Source organism: Ammodytes marinus (genome assembly GCF_949987685.1).
Source record: "Ammodytes marinus genome assembly, chromosome: 22".
Lineage (NCBI taxonomy): Eukaryota > Metazoa > Chordata > Actinopteri > Uranoscopiformes > Ammodytidae > Ammodytes > Ammodytes marinus.
Genome location: NC_137226.1, coordinates 8,022,492 through 8,046,227, shown reverse-complemented (window position 1 = coordinate 8,046,227; position 23,736 = coordinate 8,022,492). Strand labels below are relative to the sequence as shown.

Sequence of the window (23,736 nt, the reverse complement as noted above, 5' to 3'; positions counted from 1 at the left end):
ATTATTCATTGATTTAAGAACATGCACTTATTTAACATTTGAAACCATGACTTTGGACTTTAAACCTATTGAACTGAAAACAAGGAAAATGCAAATAAGTAAAACATATTTTTAATAATTGAATAAAATAAGTGTCAAAATCAAAATAAACCGTGTTTTTTATTCCTTTATTGCTTGGTTATAGACCACTTGGATTCGACTTAAAGTGAGTAAATTAATTGGTCGTGATGTTTTGAGGTGCAGCTGGGTCGCATATGGCTTTTTTTCTCTCTCTCTCACGGTCGCGCATGTCATCTGACTCGCGTGTCCGCTCGTAACATATCTTGCACATTATTTTAGTCTATTAGTTTTACCCTTCTTCTCGACCAAAGGCTGACTTTCTGCCGTCTTCTGGAAGTTTTTCAAAGCTACCGGCAACACGCACCGTCTCCATCCTACTCTGCACTGTTAAGCTGAAAGCTAAACTATCAGGTGAGGCCGTGAGGTAGGGGCCGATCGCACGGCTGGATCATAGATAGTAAGGGCTGGATGAAAGGTTTGCTGCATTTAAAAGCCTTCACGTCTTCACGTGCGGTACAATGATAGTTTAACTAGGATTATTTTCTTTTAATGATAGAGGGAAGCAATGTTTGTTGTTAGCATTTAGTTACATTGTGTTCTCTCCTCCTGTCGATCATTCACTGTGTTAGTTTCCGGTATTGTGCCGAAAAAATAAAAGCCCCCCGCGATATTTCTTTTCTTTTCTCTCCTTTAGCCTATCTATTTTTTTACTCAGTAACGCAGGTGATATAAAATGTAGCGAAGTACAATACTTCAAAATAAACATACTCAAAGTAAAAGTAAAAGTATAGGTTTTACAAATCACTTAAAAAATTACAAGTACACGAAAAAACTACTCAATTACAGGAAGTAAATGTAATTCGCTACTTTTACACCCCTGCTTAGGGCGCACTCACACTAGGCAAGTTTGCCTGTTCCGTGCCGCAGGAAGATTCCCCCTCCCCACTTCCCCGCTGGCCCGTGGTCACACTGCTCCCAAAGGCCGCGGCCTGGGCACGATTGCTCCATCATACATACGACATCACGTAGTAATACGATACATACGTCATCACCAAGCGTATTCCCTGCCGGAATTAGTAAAACAACAATGGAGAACAACAGTAGTCGCAGATTGCTCCAAACACCTCCAAATTTTTGTGGGTCTTATCAAGCTGCGACCATGGCTGCGACTGAATACTGTCGCCGGCCCAAATTTCTAGCAAACTCTCCACTTCGCGATCGCACCGGAACCCACTCGCGAACCTCTTGCCGCCATTGTTTACAATTATTATGGGGAAGAAAGGTTGCGCATGGACTACGTCATCCAGCTCAGGTTGCATATCTGCGCGTGTCATCTCATTAGCATCTGTGCCGTTCTCTCTGGCTGTTTATCCTGAGGCAGTATCACACTGACACCCACGTTGTGGCATTCTGAAATTAGCCCCCACAGAAGGAACACAGTCGTGCACAATCCCCGTCATCGTTACACATTGATTGTCATTATGTACTGTAATGTACAACAGTATCTGAGGAGGTTCCAACTTAGCCATGGCAAGGGAACTTTGGGTAACGGTGGCAACTACCCCGGGCACAGCAGTTATTTCATGGCCGGTCACTCTAGCCTCTCCAAGTACTGTGGTGTGATCGATCCACACAAAACCCTCTATGTCTTCCTGCCTCTCCCTTCCCTCCCTTTCTCCTAGGACATTTTACGCTGGCTTACGCAGTGATGCATTTGATTGCACAGCACCTCACCAGGGCCAACTCATCAAAAACTTGATCCAGGGAGAGGCATGTGGGGGAATAAGTTTGGCAAAGCTATCTCTAGTGGAAACCTGTGGATAAGGTAAACTCTGTTTAAAACTTGAAAAACTCTACCAAGCAGAACATTTTCACAAATATTGTCAACTATCAGGGTGGTAGCCAGTATAAAATGTGTACAGTAGATAACATTGTATGAATGGGCATACATTCCCACACCTATATTGCGACTTGAACAATATTTAAGAAATATTTGAAAAGATTTAAACCCCTTGTCTGCATTATTTAAATGACTTCCCGGATTTTCAGTTGGATAAAAGAAATGCAGAATATTAATAATTATATATATATAGGGGAAGGTGGGGTGATTTGTGCAACTTTTTACTCAAAGTGATTTTAAAGTGAGGCCTTGACAGTTATGTCTCCAACTCAAATATGTACATATATTTCAGGATGTTGTGCATCCCTGGCAATAAAAACTTTGGATCTGGAATAAACTGTTTAAGAAATATAGCTTTCGGAAAAAAAGTTGTCTTGTCGCACAAATCACCCCACTACGTGGGGTGATTTGTGCGTCATTGTGTCACAATGACAAAGTCACCATCATCATCTTTCTGGCCATCTGAACTCTCATCAGTGGTGTCGTTAAGTGGAATTGAGATGTCACTCTCTCCTGAGCTACTGTAGACTATCACTTTCTTTTGGTGACCAGCGTATACAGCCATGCCACTGGCACAACTCTCAGAAATGTACTTTGCACTAGTTGCTCCGTGCTTGTGGAACCAACTGCCACCTGACAAATGTGATTCCCCCTACATTTCTGCCTTTAAATCAAGGCTCAAAACCCATATGTACACCCTGGTGTTTCCTCCCCATTAACCTCTGCACTACTTACTTACCTCTGCACTACTATCTGTGTTTATGTGGATGTATGGGCTTTACGTCTTTTATTTTGGTTATTGTTATTTTACCTTCATTGTTTACCTACTGAATGCACTATGTACAGCACTTTGGACAGTGCAAACTGTCATAAATGTGCTTTTATAAATACATTTTACTTACTTACTTACTTATAACTCACCCAGGCCCTTGCGCACAAATCACCCCATCCCCAGAATTTTGGATAATAGGCATGATGCAGCAATTTAGGGTTGACATTGTGCTAACTATATAGACTCAAAGTGTAGCATACCAAAGCACTAAAACATGTGTCAAATGTTTTCAAACGTGTCTATAATTGTTCAGACACAATAATCAAAAAACCTTGATCATGGAAATTTTACTTTGAAAGGCAAAACACAGTTTTTTGAGCTTAAATGTGCTTATATCTTATTCCTTGTGTCTCCCTTCTTTACAGGATGAGTCAAATGGATGGCTCTTCTTAAATATGTGGTCACATTTCCAATTTCTTCCACGGTTTTCTAGAAACAAGGGGTTTTGCAACTTCCAAAATGCACAAATCACCCCACCTTCCCCTATATATATATAGGGGAGAACGGGGTAATCTGAGCCACTTTTTACATTTGCTCCCCTCTAAGGAAGCTAAAATTATTTATCACTCAAATTTACACATTTCCCATTAATTCAGGATGTTTCCTAGAAATGGGCATTAGCAGAATTTTTTCTAGACAAAGGGCAGTGAAAATATGATTGTTTTAAAAAAAGTTGTCGTGTGGCTCACTTTACCCCAGCTGTGGGGTAAACTGATCCACTTACTTTTTCCACTCTGAAACTACCATAACAACACATATTGTAACAGTAAGAATCCTGAAAGCTAGCCACACATTCCAGAACTAATGTCGGACTAGTAAAATAATGATGGGGTTTGGTCAATTAAGCAAAGCAAATTTTCTAAACACTTGAAAGTAACTCTGAACAAAATCTAATACAACATATTATAATTCAAAAGGTTTTAATAAGATTCAAATGAAAGATAGAACCAGTTAGATTAGAACACAGTCTGGGGGTCAGAACACAGAGCACCAAGAGAACTTAGAGCCAGCTAGTGTCTGGGGGTCAAAGCATAGGAAAATCAGAACCAGCGAGAACAGCCTGGGACTCAGAACACAGGAGAAGACCCAACTGGATTATAACATCAGCCTGTCATACTCTACAACTAGGCCTACTCTACATTCCAGCCCTGAAGGTTACAGGTAAAGATGAGAAGGTGCTCTTTCCGTGTGGTTGTCCCAGGTCGTCTTCCTGGTGTATTTCCTTGGCATGATGGCTTTTCTACAATGTGTATGACATTAAAATAAAACATATGTCTTGTAATATTACATTAAAATATGTTTAAGACTAAACTTAACTTGTGCCTCATGGTGGGGGAAAGTGAGATAGTGGCTCACTTTCCCCCACAGCATTTGGCTCACTTTCCCCCACCACCACAATTTGAGAAAAAACTACCTCTCTTAGCATTTCAGGCTAATCTTCAGTTATCAGCATCACATGGTTTCATATGTTGGTAGTTCATCAACACGTATGATAGAAGTTTTTCTACGTGAATACATTTGCTTTGGCACAACAGTTGATTAAGTTGACAGCAAGAACATTTTCTTTTAAATGCAAAATACCTATTTTGGTGAAAAAAACATGCTTACCACAGCACCATGAGGTTCTCTCTTTCAGGACCATGGGGAAATGAGAGGGGCTTGAAAACACATATCTCACATGACCACAAATGTTTTCCGTTGCCTAGATACAAGGGGTGGCTCACATTACCCGATGCCTCAGATTACCCCGTTCTCCCCTATATATATATAGGGGAGAACGGGAAATGAAAATGACCTCGGCAAAGTATGTAGAGTTTCTGACTCACCACTTTCTTCCGTGGTACAAAAAGAAGGACAGTGCCTTCCGTAGTAAAATCATCTTCATGCATGACAATGCACCATCTCATTAGGGCTGGGTATCGTCAAGGACTTCGCGATACGATACGTATCATGATACACTGGTCACGATACGATATATCACGATATATTGTGTATCTTGATATATCACGATGTATTGCGATATTCCATAAACAAGTTGCCTTGTCAAACATAACAGCACAATATATTGATAATTGTACAGACAAATGAAGTCAAAACTATTTCATTCACAACTTCCTTTACTATTTTTCTTCCTTTTTTTGGTTTTGGCAAATTATCAAACACTGCTGCAGCTGCCATAACATCAAAATAACAAATCCAATTCACTCTTGTACTAACTGTACAGGACACAATGAAAATGAAAACACATCAGTGTGCTTTTGTGACACAGTGAATCTTAAGTATTTTTATAAACAAAACTGATCTAACTTCAATAGTCAGTATCCTAGAGGCTCAGGCCTGACAGCAGACATGGGTTTGAATCTGACCCATGGTTGTTTCATTCCCTCTCTGCCCCACTTCATATCTGTATCTCTGCACTGTCAATAAAGCCTTGAAAAGCAAAAAAAATAAAAAAATAAAAAAAATCATAAAAAAATCAACTAAGTATCGCGATATATCGATATTTCGATTTTTTGACACAGCCCTACATCTCATGCTGCAAAGAATACCTCTGTATCACTGGCTGCTTTGGGCAGAGAAACTCATGGTGTGGCCCCCATCTTTCCCTGACCTCAACCTTATTGAGAACCTTTGGAGCATCCTCAGGCAAAACATCTATGAGGTTGGGAGGCAGTTCACTTCAAAACAGCAGCTATGGGAGGCTAGTCTGGCATCCTGCAAAGATATTCAAGCAGATTGTGAAGGTGATATCAAAGAAAGGGGTCCTATGTTAACATGTAACTTGGCCTGTTAAGATGTTTTTGATTTAAATAGCTTTTGATTTCACTGAATATGACCTCCTAATGCTGCAAATTCAACAAATGACCATTTTTAGTTGTTTACAACCTATAAAATGTTTTGAAACTCTGTTGTGCATAAATGTTAGTTTGTCTGGTTGTGTTTGTGTCTGTGGTTGTGTTTTTGTTCTGTTGTACTCTGTATGTTTCAGAAAGCAATGATGCACTGTGCCCAAGACAAATTTCCCCACGGGGACAATAAAGTTTAACCTAACCTAACCTAATAATGATTTGGAACAGTGCATTTGGAGTTTTTTATTTTTGAAAAAAATACTTTTATTATTGGGAGGTTTGTTCAATAAAATTCTAAATATACTCTAACGGTTGATGACTTGAAAATTATACTGACTGTGATTTGCATCGACTATTTAGGAAAATCTGGGAAAATCTCATTTGCCTTATAATTTGGAATGCAGTGTATTTATGATAATATAAGTGTTACATCGCTCTTTATTCATACAGTGATCACTTACATAATGTGCGCGTTTCATAAAGCCGATCTCTCAGTCAGCTGCTCTGCATGTAATCGGCAAATAAACTTTTTGGGGATCCCGAAATTAACATCCAATCACAACAGAGAACTCTACAAACAGACACCCGTCTCACTCATGGTCTCACTGCCAGTGCACGCCAGAGCGACAGATGGGTGAATGTTTATGCGCCTACAATGGTGGAGCAGGTAAAAATCCTTCCAATGTCTGTTTTGATGTTTTATCACACTTAAGGATCTGAGATGATGCTAGATAACTCGCTGCTTGAAGACCGCAGTGCATTAATGTGGTGACATAGGGACAAGCGAGGGGACTGCTAACTGCAGTAACTTGCAGGAAGTTAGCTAAAAGAACCATTCCGCTTACAGCACCTTTAATGACAAATACTGGATCTGATTGGCCAAATGACCGTCAAAGCTCATATGATAGGAGTTACCATCCGTCAATCATAGTTAGTCACTATGGTCTCACAAACACACACACACACACACACTCTGCTGGCGATCAATAGTTATCCACTTGTTAACTTTTGTTTAGGATAGGCAGGCCTTTCTAAGCCTGCATATTGATCTTACTAACAATTCATATAAGAAACTGGCATGGTGCAAATCATTTTGTATTCACACAAGAAAACCAAGTAGGGTGCTCTAAGCTGGATTCGGTTGAGCAAACAAGCTCTGTGAAATAGAATATGTTTGCACAAATGCAAGACATTGTGCTTGAGTGTGTACAGCTCTTGTTGAGACTGGGGGAATAGGAAAATTACTTGTGGAATCCCTTATGTAAATGTACAGTCTATCCTGTGTCTCCCCAAGTATTTGGCGCACACATGTTCTCCATTAATTTCCTTTGTCTTAGGCTCTTGGTTTATGTGTCGCAATTTTTTGGTCTGTATTTGAGTTATCTCAGTATCGAAATCATAGACTCATGTGTATTTATACACACAGTTTCTCTATCCTTGGAACAATAGTGTTTTATGCTCGAGGGAGCAGCCTGGCTAGATAAGGGCAAAGTCTTGATCTCATCTTTGAGACACAATTCTCACACAGAGCTCCAATGTAATTACAGCCCCCATCATTGGTGACCATCAGCCCCTTAGCATCCACTCTTGGGCAAGCGTGCCTATGTGCGTGTTGAAACAAGGAAAATTCTTGTAATGGTGGGTTTGGGTTTTCTGAGACATAAATTGATTCAATCTTGTGCATTACAGTGTCATTTTGTAACCACACTATAGGCAGTGCTTGAAGTAGGAAAAAATAGTGCCAGTACTCCCTTATTGACATATTAGCGTGCAAATAAGTAAACCATTGTAGAATTCTGACATTTTAGAGTGAAAGTGCAGAGATTGAACAGCCGCTCCATTCAGGTGGTGGGCTGACAGTTGGGCAGACTTACCTATGCGAGCTTGCGCATCACACAAGTAAATTTTTTTTTGCCCTTGCAAGATCTTTGCGCTTGGTTTTTGGCACAGTTCCTGTAATGTAGGCTTTTAGACACATCAATGCTGTATGGGGGGGGGGGGGGGGGGGGGTTACCATGATAGCACTGACATGATTCACGGACATGCCCCCCTTTACCTTCAGGAACTCCTTAACCCACGACAACCTCACGTACACTCCGTTCAGGATCCACTCACACCCTCCAAACCCGACATACGAAGCTGTGCACCATGGGTGACCTTTTCTGCTGCTGCCCCTAGACTATGGAACGCCCTCCCTGACCACCTGAGGGCCCCACAGACTACAGCTCTTTTTAAAACGGAACCTCAAAACGCATCTCTTTAAAAGAGCATTTAGCTAAACTTTCTTTGAGGTTCCCCCTTTTAATAGTTTTTTTCTCTGAAGCACTTTGAGATTCTTGAAAATAAAGTGCATTATAAATAAAATGTATTATTATTATTATTATTATTAGCACTGCTACCAGAAGCTTTCCACATCAGTATAACAACCATCTGCCACCTTCCATGAAGAGCAAAAGTATTTATTTCTCAAATTTGCTTTGTAAATAATAAATAGTATATGATGATGAAAAAAGATCAAATTTATGATCATTTCTTATTTGTCGAAAATGGGAAAGAAGACAAACAGAACATGTAAAAAATGTGCATTTTAATTTTTGAAGTTCCAAATAATAATTTATATTAATCAGCCGGCTAAACTGTGTCCCGCTGCCACAATGACACAAGCTAGGCTATGTGCGGCCAGCGCCGTGATGGCTCTGACCCATAGACTGTTTTCTGACCGTGGCTATCTCCGTCTCCGCTAAAGCCTCATGTCGGTAGTGGAAACGCATGGCAGATCTAGTAGGGTAACCCTGCCGAACCGAGCTGTGCTGCTCAGAGGAAACAAGGCATGATCTAAACAGCGACAGACAAACAGCTGTTGATCCAGATCAAAACGGGACAAACCACCAAATGTTTAATCTTTATTGAGAGGGGAAACATATTTTGGTTGGCTGCCAAAGGCTGCTATGTCATTGTCTGTCATAGGCTACCATCAAGAGCCTTATTTTACAAAAAGCTCAATTCAGCCTATAAACATGGACAAAAGACAAGTTTCTTCTTTCCTCGACACACACACACACACACACCCACCCACACACACACACACACACACACACACAGGCTATATATAGACTACGCACACGCAAACACTCAAAAAGGGCTTTTTAAAGCGGGTCGCACGCCCCCCCTTAAACTGGGCGATTGCCCACTTTGACTCAGCAAGTGAAGTGAAGACAGGGAAAAAAGAGAGACGGAGACGACGATCGCCTCAGGCGCAATTTTCACTCGTGGACTTAACCAATAAAAATGCTTTCATATGCAGCTGTCTGCACTGGGGCTCATGCCTCAGCTGATCACGAGTATCAATAACATTATCAATAATGAAGGGTGTGTCCCTCCTCAGTTCCCAGTGCGATGCTGACGTCCGCACGTTATCTTTGATTAATGAATGAAGAGTAAAACACACATGTATTAGATTATTATGAGACACAAGGCAATTGACTACCTTTGGGTAATGGCTAAGTTCGCCTCTGGGCGCGCGCACACACACACACACACACACACACAAACACACACGCACTTCTTATCGGAGGTAACTTTAGCACAATACCGGAACCTCGACCACTAAATTGAAACATGTATTTTTCAAAATCAACATTTAAGCCATTATTCTCATATTTGATATCCTGGTCATGAATTGTGATTAAAAATAGATAAAAACCTGTTTTTAGTATACTATATAATGTAGATGAGAGGATGATTATTAAAAAAACAGGTCACTTTTCGTTTTTCGTCTTTTGATTTCCAAACGGATATGGATTGAATGGAAGATACACGGATTCTTATTTTCTTTTTTAAATCGCACCTTGCATCATATTGAAAACCTATTTACAGTAGGCAGCCTGAGTCGATAGAAGAGAAACCTTTGGGAGAGTGCTTGCTGAGTAGCCTGGTCCTACCAGACCATAGTACTTAATTTAATTTGTACAGAAGGCCTGGAATCGCTCAATTGACAAACGTTATGAAAATTGAGCGGAAGTATGTAGACAGCGGGGCCAGGCTACTCCCTGAGGGGCAGAGCTTGTGGACGGTAACGTTCAGGAGCAGTGACCCTCCGATGCGCCAGCAGCAGCATCATGAGAGGTGGAAGCAGCACTAGGGTTGTTTACAGTCATGAATAAGCGATAAGTTACACAGAAAGTTTTGTAAGTCGGTTTGGACAAAGTATGAAGCAAATAAGCCGAGTAGCGTTCTAACTGCCTTTGCGAAGGAGAGACTGCGCTCTGTGGACGTGATTGACTATCAAGTGACCACAGAAAAGCAGGTGATGGGTGAATTTGGAGACGGGCTGTCGCCATGCATACCTTATCAGAAGCTACTCATGGTAATGGTAAATTAAATACACATTTTGTAATTGGCTGAGAAAATTAAAACTAATTTTCTTCACTTTTGATTGGGTGGGCTGAGCCGGAGTCGGAGACTAGAGTAGAAGTCCTGGTACGCCAAAGGGTAAAATGTGGGAGTGCCGGTGAGAACTGGCCCTCTTCCAGCACTGACTGGAGGAACATAAAAAGAAACTACTCTTGAATGCAAAAGTATCCTTAAGAGTGGACTTTGTATGTGTTTTTCGTAAATGATAAAATGCATATTATAAAATCCTGTGTTTCCTCTGTTATTGCTTGTTTGGGGCAGGCCAATCCCCCTTAAATTCAATTGTTAAATATAGGTTACACAAAAAGTCTAACTAGGTTATACTTATTGTTCCAAAATAAACATGTGTATTGGTTTAAATACTTACAGCAAGATAGCAGTTTTGAGATACTCTAAACAAGCTTGCTATAGGGGTTGATCAACATCTTTAAACACTTTAGATTGTACTGCCAGTGAAGTGGCCTCCAGACGAAAAAAACAATAAATAATCGTGTAACATGTTTTGAATGGAATAAGAACAATGATAAAATGACAGATGGCTCAAACCAAACCAAAAAAAGCTAAATATGTGCTTGTACACTTTTCTTTTTTAAATAATATTATCAACAAGTAATGTGGCTTGACTCTACTTGAGACAGCAGTGACTTTCTTTTTCTAAACGTCTTCCAACCCCTTCCATCTCTCTGTCCCTCCTTCCTTTTGCTGCACTGAGAAAATCGATGGTTTTGGCCAGCAAATGTGGCTTTGTTTGCAAAAGATTGCACAACAGTGTGTTTCATTGGCACAAATTCAGTGTCTATGTGTGTATGCAGATGTCCGTGACTCTGTGTGTATGTAGTTGTGTAAGCCAAAGCGCCTTTTGTAAGTAATGCAATGGGATTACAGTGGTGTAGACCTCCTGTTTTCTGTGTAAGATTCTGTGAGGATTTTCAAATCCACGAGCCTTTGATTGAAATACCTTTTGTTCTAAGTGGTTGACTTACATAGTGCACCGGGACACAATGTAGGTGTCCCGCTGACTGTATGCATATTCAAAACAATTGCCGACTCCTCTGTGGGCTTGTGTGTGTGCAGTATGTGCAGTGTGACCAAGCATGTAATTTCCCTCTCAGAGTAACCGTCTTAGGTTTTGCAGGCTACCTTGGCTCCTGCAGAGGTGTGGTGTCACAACGCTACATTTATGTTGATATGCCATCTCCCAACACGGCAGTGGAAAATTACAAAGACTTCGGAAAGGCAGCGTCAGACAAATTATTCTGAAATGTCCTTCACCTGTAAGTCAGGGTGTACGTGTGTCAACTACACTGGGTTCATACGATGACTACAATCTGACCTGGGTTATAAAAGTGGGTGAGCAAAGACTAAAACCATACACTGAACACTTTGGTAAACTGAATCCAAATTAACCAAATTTGAAGACATAATTTAAGGTGAAGTAAGCGGTTTATTTATGATAATATAAGTGTAAAATCGCTCTTTATTCATACAGTGATCACTCACATAGGGCTGGCCCGAATTATTCGATTATCCGAGTATTTGTTTGTTAAATTAGTATTCGGAGCTCAATTCAGTATTCGGGATATTATTAATATTTTAAAAAAAAAATTTGCAAAGGTAGCTCAAACTGCAGTATATTATATATATATTATTATATTATATTTGGATATACAAGTTATAAAACAATTGTAAAATACAAATTAGACGTTCATTTAAAATATATTATCGAATTATTTTAACTTTGACCTAATTGGCTGGTGCCCTTTCAAAACGCAACCGGTGATATCAGCTGTAGTAGGCTACGTGATGTTACCAGAGTGAGGCAAACTAAAAGCGGCACCAAGCGCAGGAGGGAGAGAGAGATGGAGGAAGAATAGATTGTGTTCCTAATAACTCTATAGGCTACCACAACATTAGTGCGATTTTGGAAGGAAATGTAATGCTTGACGTAATGCTAACTTTAGCTTAGCTCAGCTGTTTGTTTACATTCAGCCATGCTATTCAGCCATCATCAACCGTGACTTACTTGCATCATGGGAATAGGCAGTCAATAATGGATATAATATGGATTTATAAATCACCGAAAAGATGCACGTTCCTGGATGAATTGATAAGCTCCTGCATGGGTTACGATGGCGCGGAGGACAGCTGATTTGGAACAGAAAAACAGCGGTTTGCCTCCACGGGGAAAAAGTAAGGAACTCCGACTTTACTACTGTTCGAAAGTTATTAAAGCATCAACAAACTACGCAACTTGCTGTCTCGGCTCACACACTCGGTTTCAGTGAGTACATTGGCACTATTAATGTTGGTTTGATGGTGTGTTTTTCTGGAACGAATATTCGCTCGGAAAAACCAACGAATACTCGAAGCCTGAAAAATGGCATTCGGGCCAGCCCTACACTCACATAATGTGCGCGTTTCAGAAATCCGATCTCTCAGTCAGCTGCTTTGCATGTAATCGGCAAATAAACTTATTGTAGTATCCCGAAATTTTTATCCAATCAGAAGAGAGAACGCTACAGACCGACACTCGTCTCACTCATATATAGTATACACTCCATGGTCTCACTGCCGGTGCACGCCAGAGCAACAGATGGGTGAATGTGTATGCACCTACAATGGTGAAGCAGGTAAAAATCCTTCCCAATGTCTGTTTTGATGGTTTTTATCATGTTTTATCACACTTATGGATCTGAGATGATGCTAGATAACTTGCTGCTTGAAGACCGCAATGCATTAATGTGGTGACGTAGGAACCATGGACATATAAAGAAATGGACACCGGATTGAAACATGGCGCCCATTCATTCCTATGAAAGCTGCTCATTGGCGCAGGAAAGCCACAAGGAAGTGACTTTCTGCTTCATGGGTGCCTAACACGCCCCTAAAGCATGACACGCAGGGTAGGTTTCACTGACGTTACTCATTCTCGAGCAGTGTAACGTTATAAGATGTCCGTGCATTAAGATAAGCGGGACGAGCACAGTTGCATTGTTTATCGACCATGGAAGTATAAATTACTAATCCCCGATGATTCTCTATATGTAATCTTTAAATTACACTCCGTCGTTGTAAAGTAATATCGTGATAAACAAAGATTCCTCCCGCCATCAGAGGCCGGGCCGGCTGAAGCAACGGTTGTTTCACTACGACTCCTTTTAGCGGCTCCACCCCTAGCGGCTAAAACTGAAAATAAAACGGCTATAAAACGCTTTCGGTGGCGTTTTGAAAAGCGAAAACTTACATCCTATTAGTACATGGTCTAAAGAAAAGTATGAGCCTTTGATTGATATCCAGAAAAATGTAGCGGAGATACATTCTTGTTTGACGAAATTGTATTGGGAATGAATGGGGTCGGCACCCTATGATCTCCATTTTGTTTTACGGACCCGTCCCAGACAGTCTAATGCGTGTAATACCAGGCGTGGCCACCTGTCCATGCAGGCTGCTCGGAAAAGGCACAGTCCTGGGGGCCTGGTAGGGACGAGCGAGGGGACTGCTAACTGCAGTAACTGACAGGAAGTTAGCTAAAAGAACCATTCCGCTTACAGCACCTTTAAAAGATACAGTAATAAAGCACTGACAGAACATGCCGGCTTCAGCTGGTAACTAGCTCACTTGTCCTTTCTTTTGTTTTACCTACCTCTACTGTCTACTTAAAACACATCAGCGTAAGATAAAACACAAATCACAATGATAACATAACAAACTGCCTCTTAGCAAAAGTGTTCTCTCCTCAGAAGAGCAATTACCTACCTAATTATAGCAACTGTTGATAGGTGAAGGATGATTGAGTTTGCCTTGGTTCCATCTTTTAAACGTAAATGCTATCGTTTAACCATTGAAATTAGAGGTTGCCTTTATGACTTCTGGATGTCACTCAACCTCTATGGGGATTTTTTGTTACACTACCTAACCCCTGAAGCATAATGCCCTTGATATTAAAACTGTTTGTAGGGCTGGCCCGAATTATTCAAATATTCGAATACTCGTTTGTTAAGTTATGCACATATTGTAAGTTAGTGTACATAATTGGTATGAAATGTAATAATGTAATACAATCATGTGGGAGCTCGGATGATGATGATTTACCTGGCTGTAAAAGTGAAATTTGGCCTGACAGTTATGATTGAAGCAAGTATACTTTTTGGTCTGTGTTGAACCAATATTGGCCTATTAAAGCTTTTTGTGTTTTGTACAAATACACTGTAATGCTCCCAAAATGGTTGACAGATTTGCAGCTACTACTGGCCAGTAGGGCTGGGCGATATGGACCAAATCTTATATCACGATATAGGTAATTTTATATCACGATATGGATATATATCACGATATAGTATTTTTCCTTAAAATTCAATGGATTACAATAACCGTACTGAACTTTAATCATATTAGATTATTTTCATCTTTTGCTTGGAACTTAAATTTCCATACAAAATACCACACCAGTCTGGCTTTAGTCAGTCAGCGCAAAATAAAAATGACAGCATCAACCAAAGAGCCTACATTTTCCAATTGATAGTAGCCTATATCAAAATAATGAAAGACTTGAATTTTCCTGCAAAAAAAGCTGTCAAAATTAACTAATGAGCGAATGTCTGGTAATACTTTAACTCCAGCTTCAACACAAATAATATTTTCAAGTTTGACATGTTTTAAAGTTAGCCTACATAAAACTGTCTCCAACAATAACAGCACGGGGGTGAAGCCCCGAGTAGGCTAAATATGTCATTATTAGCCAGCTAGCTCACGAGAGCTAACCCATGTAGTTTGCGGCTTAAAACAAGCCAACTCTGCGTCACGGCAACAGCACGCTGAAGCAGCAAGCAAGTTTCCTTTGCCCGATGACATTTTTGACCGTTAAAACCAGCTGCTCTGCCACCGTGACACAGAGTTGGTTTGTTAACTGTAAAGTGACGGCGCACCGGAGCTATGGAGCTATGGAGCTAGACAGCTAGAGCAGGGGTGGCCAACCAGTCAGAGACAAAGAGCCACATTTTTTACTGTGTTACTGCAATGAGCCACATCGTACACACGGGTACACACAGTGGCGATTCCAGGAAATGTTGACTGGGGGTGGCCAAGGTGGGCCACAGAGTTAGAGTGGGGTGGCCATCGCACCCCTGAATGAATAGCATGTGATATGCTGTACAACCAATTCAAAGATGATTTATAATCCCAAATGCCCAAATCATGTTAGTATCCATTGTAATGTTTGTCAGAAAACTAAACCCCTGAAGGGGGGTCTGGGGGCATCCCCCCTCCAGAAGATTTTTTTGTGTTTTTAACATGTAATCTAAGCATTCTGGTGCATTCTGGCGAAGATAATAAAGGAAAAAGTCAATATTTATTTCAGCTCAGATGAATAGTAAAATTAGCAAGACAACATAACTTGCTAGCAGCCAGATGCCTAACAACTGCACAGAGGGACGGAGACCACTAGCTTTTGACCAAATATCTTGCTAAAAAAATAAACCTTTATTTATGAAAGCCTGCCCTTGCTAAGAACATGTTACACTCGCTAACTACAAACTTTAATTTTTTTATTCAGATTTAAAAAATCTGCTGGGACACGTGCCTATACACATGTATGGGTGGCACGCATGTCACAAGCACACTTATGCTGTTTTCAAGACCTTTGCTGACCAGAGACCAGTTCTAATGGCCACAGTCCTACCATTAATTTAGTAATTGAAAATTGCAAACTGATCTCATATCAGTGGATTGGAGTGTTTGTGTGATGAACTTGGCAACTACCTATCAAAAAAAGTTAAGAAAAAAAAATACATATCATCTCTGAACTAAGATATCAGGAAAAAAATGTAATTAAAAAAATAAAATGAAAATAAAAAATAAAAATAACATTTGAACTGGGGGGGCACTGGGGTGGCCAGTAAGATTTCAGGGGGGGGGGGGGCGTTTTTATTTTCGCGGGGAGCTTGCACAAGCATTATTTATAAAAAAAAAAAAAAAAAACAGGGGGCCCCACACTAGGACTTGAAACGGGCCCCCAGATTGTTAAGGCCGCCCCTGTGATAATGACAGGACTGGACTCCTACAGTACTAAAGACGACAGGGCAGTCATTTTCAACAATGAACATTGTGTGCACTGCCTCACACACAAACTCTCAGTTCAACCAAGTCCACAAACAAAAATATAACAATTTAAAATAGCGTTTTTCTCTTACTATGCATGTTGCTTTGTGGGACTTACTTTTAGCATGGAGAGAGCTGAAGTGGCGCCGAAGATTTGAAGCCTTGAAATGCGCAAATGACACCTGGCATATAAGGCAGAATGGCCTGCCATAACGTTCAACAAAAAATATGAACTCTCCCACTCTGTTTCGGAGCGAACTTGACACAAATAGTTTACTCACGGAAAACCTCCCTCCAAGCTGAGCGGGCAGTTTTATGTTGCGTCCGCACCAAACGTTTGCGAACGTTATGTTGCGTCCTCAATTAAACATTTGCGAACAGGCATACACATAGGGCCTACACATTAATAAAATAAAAAATGAAATAATAGACAACATGTAAAACGAACGTAAGAGCCGCATGAAACGTTTGCGAACATGCACACACATAGGCCCACACACAAAAAAAAAGTATAAAAAAAAATAATAATAATAATTATAATCACATAATTTGATATGAACTGAAGAGCCGCACGAAGCTGGGCAAAGAGCCGCATGCGGCTCGCGAGCCGCGGGTTGGCCACCCCTGAGCTAGAGCAACAGATGAGGCTTCTTCTGTTGCGGGTAGAGAAGCTGTATTGCAGCCCAGAACTCTGCTGCAGAGCCCCCGTGTGGCGCGGCGGTGTAACTGCAGTGTAACTGTAGGGACTCGGAGGGACAGCTGCCTCCCGCTCCATCTATGCTCCCGCCACATGAACTTTTTTTCTCTGCGATATAAACGGTATGGCCAAATCTCTCCCGGTAGACACTTTCATATCGTCCACGATATGATATCGTCATATCGCCCAGCCCTACTGGCCAGTTATTTGTAAAGGACTTCATGATGATTTCACGATCTCCTGTGTTTCCTACAATATCTTGAATCTTTGTTGCCAAATTTTATTCCTCACAGCCTTGTGTTCTGAGGCCCAGGAATTTTTTGTTAAATGTTTCTCATGTGAATTTATGAAAAGAGACACATTATCTATGAATATATGGCACTCTTATATCAAGGATAACTGGTTGATATGTTGCTGTTGTTGTGTGTGTGTGTGCCCACTCTGTTATGGCAGAGCCAGCACAGCTGTCCTTCAGTGATGCTGACAGAGGATATAAATTCATTACTCCTCGAAACAGACAACCCATCATTTATCAACAAAGTGGTTCTGAATTCACACGGTGCACAGTTGCGAGTGCATTTGTGCAACACCTCAGTGTGAGCAAATGTGTGTGGTTGTGTAAGTGTCAAAGCTGGTGAAGGTCAAGCAGATAGGTGGGGATAGGTGGGGTCCGCTTACTGTTATTCAACAGCAGCCATAACAGAAGCTGCCGGGAATATTGATTGACAGCGTTTATAGCAGACAGCTCCACTCGGCAAGTAATTGACATAAAATGTAAGACGTCCATGCGAGTCAAGAAGCTCATGATTATCTACCTGCGTTTATCACACCTTGAGGATATGCTGTTTTGTAGACCATGAGCTGACCACATAGTACATGTGAATATTGATCTGGGGGGGCTACATTGTGTGTTTGTCCAGACACTGTGTGTTCACCCCTTCACCAGTGTTTCTCTTGACCTTCCATGCCAATACAATGTATAGCATGTGGACATACATATCTGCAAAGGAGAGGTAAGAGACATTCTACAAGAGTCAATAGCCATGCTTGCTGCTGTAAGTTTCTTAGGTGTGTTCTTGGGCACAGCTGTGTTTTTAGCTAAATAATGCTAACATTATTATGTTTAGCAAGTTTAATGTTTACCATGTTCAGGGGCCTCATTTATCAAACTTTGCGTAGGATTTGCGTTAGAAGGTTGCTTTCGTAGGATTTAGGGCAGTGCGTGCGAAAGATATTTTCCGATTTATGAAGCAGTGCGCACGCACGTCCTACGCCTGTGTCCCTTCGTAAATCACAATCAATACTAAATGTGGCGCAGCTTTGAAGGCTTAATTTCACGCCCATAATTGCCTATAAATAGTCATAGGAACGCCCTAAATGAATATTCATTCATGAAATCATGGCGGAGAAAAAGACGAAGAAGCGAAATTTTACACAGTGCGAGGTGGAGGCGCTAATCACTGAAGTGGAAAAAAAAAATATATATTATTTGGTAGCCACGGTAGTGGAATTACAAACGCGAAAAAGGCCAGAGAGTGGCAATTGGTGGCGGACGCTGTCAATGCCTCGGCGTCCGAGGGTCGGACAGTGTCCGAAATTAAAAAAAAGTGGTCGGACCTGAAAGTTGATGCCAAAAAGCGCCTGGCGCTTCATCGCCGGAGCGTGACGGCCACGGGAGGGGGAACGGGAACACCGGAGCTGACCCCCAATGATGAGAGGATGGCCAGCATTATAGGGGAATCCCTACTGTGCGGCGTGGTCTCTGAGGGGGAAGGTGACACTGATGCGTGTGGGCCACCTGATTACTCGAGTAAGTAATTAGTATTTGATTTTTTTAAAATGAGTAGAAAGAGACATGGAATTTTAATTATTTTTTTTATTATTCCCCCCCCCCCCCAAAAAAAAAAAAAAACAGCTGCCACGTGTTCCAGCGGGGCCGGGGTTGCCGCGTCCAGCGGCGGCGGTGCCTCGACCGGCGGTGCCTCGACCAGCGGGGCTGGGGGTGCTGCATCCAGCGGCAGCGGTGCCTCGACCAGCCGTTCCTCCACCAGCGGCGGAGTGGGTGCCTCCACCAGCGGCGGTGTGGGTGCCTCCACCAGCGGCGGTGTGGGTGCCTCCACCAGCGGCGGTGTGGGTGCCTCCACCAGCGGCGGTGTGGGTGCCTCCACCAGCGGCGGAGTGGGTGCCTCCACCAGCGGAACCGGGGCCAGCAACCGAGTCCTCACGGACAGTGTCCTGCAGCTGCAGCGGGAGACCGTTGCAGCTGTGAGAGATGTTGTGAGGGAGCTGCAGGGCATCAGGGATGTATTGTCAGCCATAAACCAAACGATGCAACAATTTCTTAACAAATAAAATAAAATAAATGCTACAATACCTTGTTTGTTTTACATGCGACGCATCACAGCCAAACGCTGGCGCACAGCGGCCACATTTGGCTCAAAAGCCTGGGGGTATGGGTCGGGGTCAGGGGCAACCCCACCATCTGCGTCAGGAGGGAGACGCACACCTCTTTGTTGTGCCAAATTGTGCAAGACTGCACAGGCCCGAACTATCCTGCACACCTTAACGGGGTTGTAGGATAGTCTCCCTCCTGACGCATCGAGGCAACGCCACCTGCCCTTGAGGAGGCCGATCGTGCGTTCTATAATAGCCCGCGTTTGGCTGTGGCGCACGTTGTACCGCCTTTCGTCCTCAGTTTGAGGGTTTTGGAAAGGGGTCAGCAGCCACTGTGTGAGGGGATAGCCACTGTCTCCTGCAACGTTAGGAAAGGTTAGACACTGAAGTATACCAAAATGTAGTTTTTTTTACACATACATTAATCAGGCTTACCTAGAAGCCAGCCATCACACACAGCCCCCGCTTCAAGTCTCTGTCCAACACTGCTATGTCGCAGAATGAATGAATCATGGGTTGACCCAGGCCACCGAGCCACTACATTTGTAATCATCATGTCCGCATCACAAATGATTTGGACATTCATTGAATGAAAATGCTTTCTATTGACAAAAACATTTTCATCCACACTTGGCGCCCTTATAGCAACATGCGTGCAGTCAATAGCACCGATTACATTTGGGAAACCGGACATTGCTGCAAATTGCGCTTTTTTATTTGCCTGTTCACCCACCGTGTAAGGAAATTGAATATACAGATGTGTCAAACCTATAATTCCTCCTAACACGTCTGGCATAACACGGCTGAGGGTTGGCTGCGAAATACCCGACCTGTCGGCCAGTTCCCTCTGAAAAGTGCCGGTTGCCAGAAATCCTAAGGTCGAGAGCACTTGAAGCGGGACTGGCACGGCGTTGCTCCGGCGCGTGCTCCTCTGTAGAGCCGGGCCCAACGCCGCACAGAGGTTCAGGAGGACTGCTCTTGGCAGTCGGTAGCGGCTCATGAGCCATTGATCGTTTCTGGAAAACGGGTCGTCATGGTCGTGGAAGACCCTCTCCCTCCGGATCCTTCTTTGTGCCAGATCTTCCAGTAATGCTAAATAAGCCATTTCGCGTAATTGCGCATTGGAATTGCATGCCTTTATACCCATCCAGCTAATTGCATCAAAACAGATACAGGTGTGGACCTAATGATGGACTTAATTGTTGACAAATATTTCCGAGCAACACACGCGGCGATGATGATTATAATAAAAATAATACTTTGCGTTGTCAAAACATTTCATTTATTTATTTTTATTTCAGCAAGTACTTGCCACGCGTTGGACCTGCTTAAAAACAAAACCATTAAAAAACAGGCTTCGGCCGTAAAAAAGAAATGTGTAAAACATCATATTAAAACTCTGCGCTCCTATTTCAGAAGGAGTCAAAAACAGCATCACACATTGTTTGCCCTGTTCACGTTTTTTATTCATGAGAAAAACATCCATAAAGTGAAAATAGTTGAATGAACGAAAAATACAAATACATAGATTTTACACTATTTTACAATTTGGAAAATAATATTCTTCTGGGGATATGGCGACAGGAAAACGTTTAGTTTGGTGCCTCAGTTCGATCTTCAGAAACGCTAAAAGGCAGGTTATTCTTTAATTATTTCTGAATATAGGTTTTAAAGTAGATCTGTTTTAAATGTGCACTCATATATGTCCGTTTGTAGGCTATTAAATATTAGAATCAGTTTTTTTGTATCACTCCATGGAAAAATCGGTCGAGGCATATTAATTGTAAGAATGGCTTTATCCGTTTTGCAAAGGAACTCCCGATGTATGACATGCATGCATGGCTTAATACGATTAATTTTACACAGACACATTCGTTCTCGTACTTCATTCATCTGCCGACTGGAGTCGCCAGTTCTCCTTTCTCCACTTTTTGTCCGTACGCATGGGTTATATTGTGCGTGGAACACCGCACTTCTTCCCGTCAAGTATACTTTTGATAAATCGCAAATGTTGCTTAGTGAGCCACGTACGCACTCTATTGTGCGTACGCACCGTTGATAAATGAGGCCCCTGGTCTTGATTTATCGTGTAGGAAATCTAAAATAAGCACTTAGTGAAAAGTGTAGCTGAGGCTAAGGGGAATTGTATTTTTTAGGTTATTGGTCATTAACCAAAGTTTTAGACAATTGACGGACCAACCATACAACTGACTGACCAAGTGACTTTTGACACAGACCTAAATGTTCCAGTGATGTTTTGAAAGGATTTCAATCATAATTTAATATTAATAGAAAGTGGCCACTGGCCCATTCTTAGAACTGCTGATTTTCAATCTTTTCCCCTGGTGATTTTGGACTACCAGAGGTATCGCTTTGAATGCACCAAAGATGGCTCATCCTCATCTGCCCAATGGAGTTTTTCAATTTCCCACCAATATGGCAGGGACAAATGAAAGCTATTAGCGTGCAAACAATGGCCTGAGCTTTTCACCTAGTGATTATGCTGGGTATTCAGCAGGCGGGTCTGATCACTGGGCAGAATCTCTAGAAAGATCATTACTTTTTTATTAAGGATACCTGGATACAATATTATATTCTATGATCTGGGAATTCTCACTTGAGTGAAAGGATGTTTTGTGAATCAAACAGAAATATGAACTTAGGCTACACAAGAAGTTTCCCCTGCAACTAAGGGCTTGAAGAGGTTCAAAGAAGATTGAAGTGGTCAAAGAGCCCAGAAAGATCAGCGACAGAGACACTTTGGCATTTCCCCAAAATGTCATTGTATTTGATGCCACCCACATTCTGAAATGGGAAAACGAGTGAATGAGAACTGGACAAAGACAAGGAGGACTTTTGAATTATAGCATCCTCTCGATGTAAGATAGCAAAAAAGAAATTATGATATGAGGAAATTAGATTGAACATTTGGGTAGAACATGGTACAATAAAGTACATAGCATGGTGAGAAATTGTTGAGAAAAACGTGAGGGGCAAAATAACAGATTAATAGAAATGGGATGAAAAGTAAAATGATATCACCAAATCAGAGATCCCAGTCTGAGCCTAAAATGGCAGAATGGGAGACATATGTCTCTATGTTTGAGACAATGCAATGTACATGATGAATACATTTCTAGATCAATTTGGCATTTGAGGTGTACAGCGATTTGTTCTTTCACTGCCCACCTGTTCAAACACAAAGTGGGGTGAACCATTGTCTGCACTCTGTTCATGCCTTCCAATCCTTCATAAACTATCTTCTATGAGCCTGATTTGACTGTGATATTCAAAGCAAAGCCCTGCAGGACAAGTTGGCTATAAAATTCAATACAGAACTATACTTTTTGTACCAATTTGTCATCCACATGCTTTATCCGTCACCAAATGCTTTATCCGTCACCAAATCAATTGTATTTAGGCGATATTCTGCTGCAACTGAAAAAGAAGACCTTGTGCATCTGACAGCAAACCTTAATACGAGGATCCACTAACTCAAACATTACAAATCACCTCCAGCGGGTTTACTTCGTCACACTCTGTGCCAGTTGCCACCAAATGACAAAAAGTCAGCTGCCGTGTAAGCTTGCATTGTTAGTCAGTGATTCCCAAGAGCAGCGCTAACAGAGTGAGCCCCCTCAACTGAGGTGAGATGGTGAATTCCGTAATATCCATGAGCATGTGTGCATCTGCCCATGTGTCTATTTAGCCAGCCCTACCCTTCTGTCTCAATTATGCGTAAGAGGGATGAGGGGTGCATCCAGCAAAATAAAGAAAATAATTAAAACAGGCTTACAGGAACATCTGTTTTGTTTGCCAAAATGTGGTTGAGTTTGTGGGATAATCTTTATGAAACTATGGGCCAGTTTCACAGACATGGATTTAGCCTAGTCCTGGACTAAATGGAATGTTGAATGGAGATTGTCTATTGAAAGTACAATTTAGTCCAGAACTAGGCTTAATCCATGTCTGCGAAACCAGTCCATAATGACCTAAGCAAATATGTAGTGATCACAGGAGGGTAATCTTGCCTTCACATTAGACAAGAAATTCACTGTCATCTACACTCACTGTGTGTCATTGCGCAGACAGCTAGGTTTTTGCATTGACACATAGTCTCAGAACAATGGGTTAGAACCTTCAAGAGAGTAGTTATCAATAGACAATGTCCCACCTGGGGGAAAATGCATGCAGTTTAAGTGACAACAAAGACTTAAGCTACATCAAACTGCTAATGAGGAGGAAGAAATTCTAACCATGGTGTCTGTGAAGATATGTGTTACTGCTTGCGATTGCACAACAGTAATTCTCACAAAGAGCTCACTAAAGTGGGGATGTGGGAGGTGCACAAAATTATGGCATATAGAAAAAGGGTCGATTCGAGTTCACCAACAGGCTCCAGACAGTGGCTGTCGGCCAGACTCGGCAGCTTGGCGATATATGGCGTAACAACCACCGAATCCTCTGGGATCTCAATCCAGGGGCAGGTTGGATG

General features: G+C 41.8%; 1 protein-coding gene across 1 annotated transcript; it reads left to right on the top strand.

The window, feature by feature from the left end:
- The first annotated feature begins 18,563 nt into the window (after positions 1-18,563).
- On the top strand, positions 18,564-19,135 carry LOC307268499 (uncharacterized protein). Its single transcript, XM_080051158.1, has 2 exons — positions 18,564-18,657; positions 18,763-19,135. The coding sequence occupies exons 1-2, from the start codon at positions 18,631-18,633 to the stop codon at positions 19,114-19,116; spliced, it is 381 nt and encodes a 126-aa protein (XP_079907284.1). The 5' UTR covers positions 18,564-18,630; the 3' UTR covers positions 19,117-19,135.
- The last annotated feature ends 4,601 nt before the right edge of the window (positions 19,136-23,736 follow it).

What these genes read in the sequence shown, in the direction of transcription:
- LOC307268499 (XM_080051158.1), top strand. Translation starts at nt 18,631, where the DNA reads ATGCGTGTGGGCCACCTGATTACTCGA. An exon ending in TGGGCCACCTGATTACTCGA is followed by an intron (nt 18,658 to 18,762) that starts GTAAGTAATTAG and finishes AAAAAAAAACAG; the next exon opens with CTGCCACGTGTTCCAGCGGG.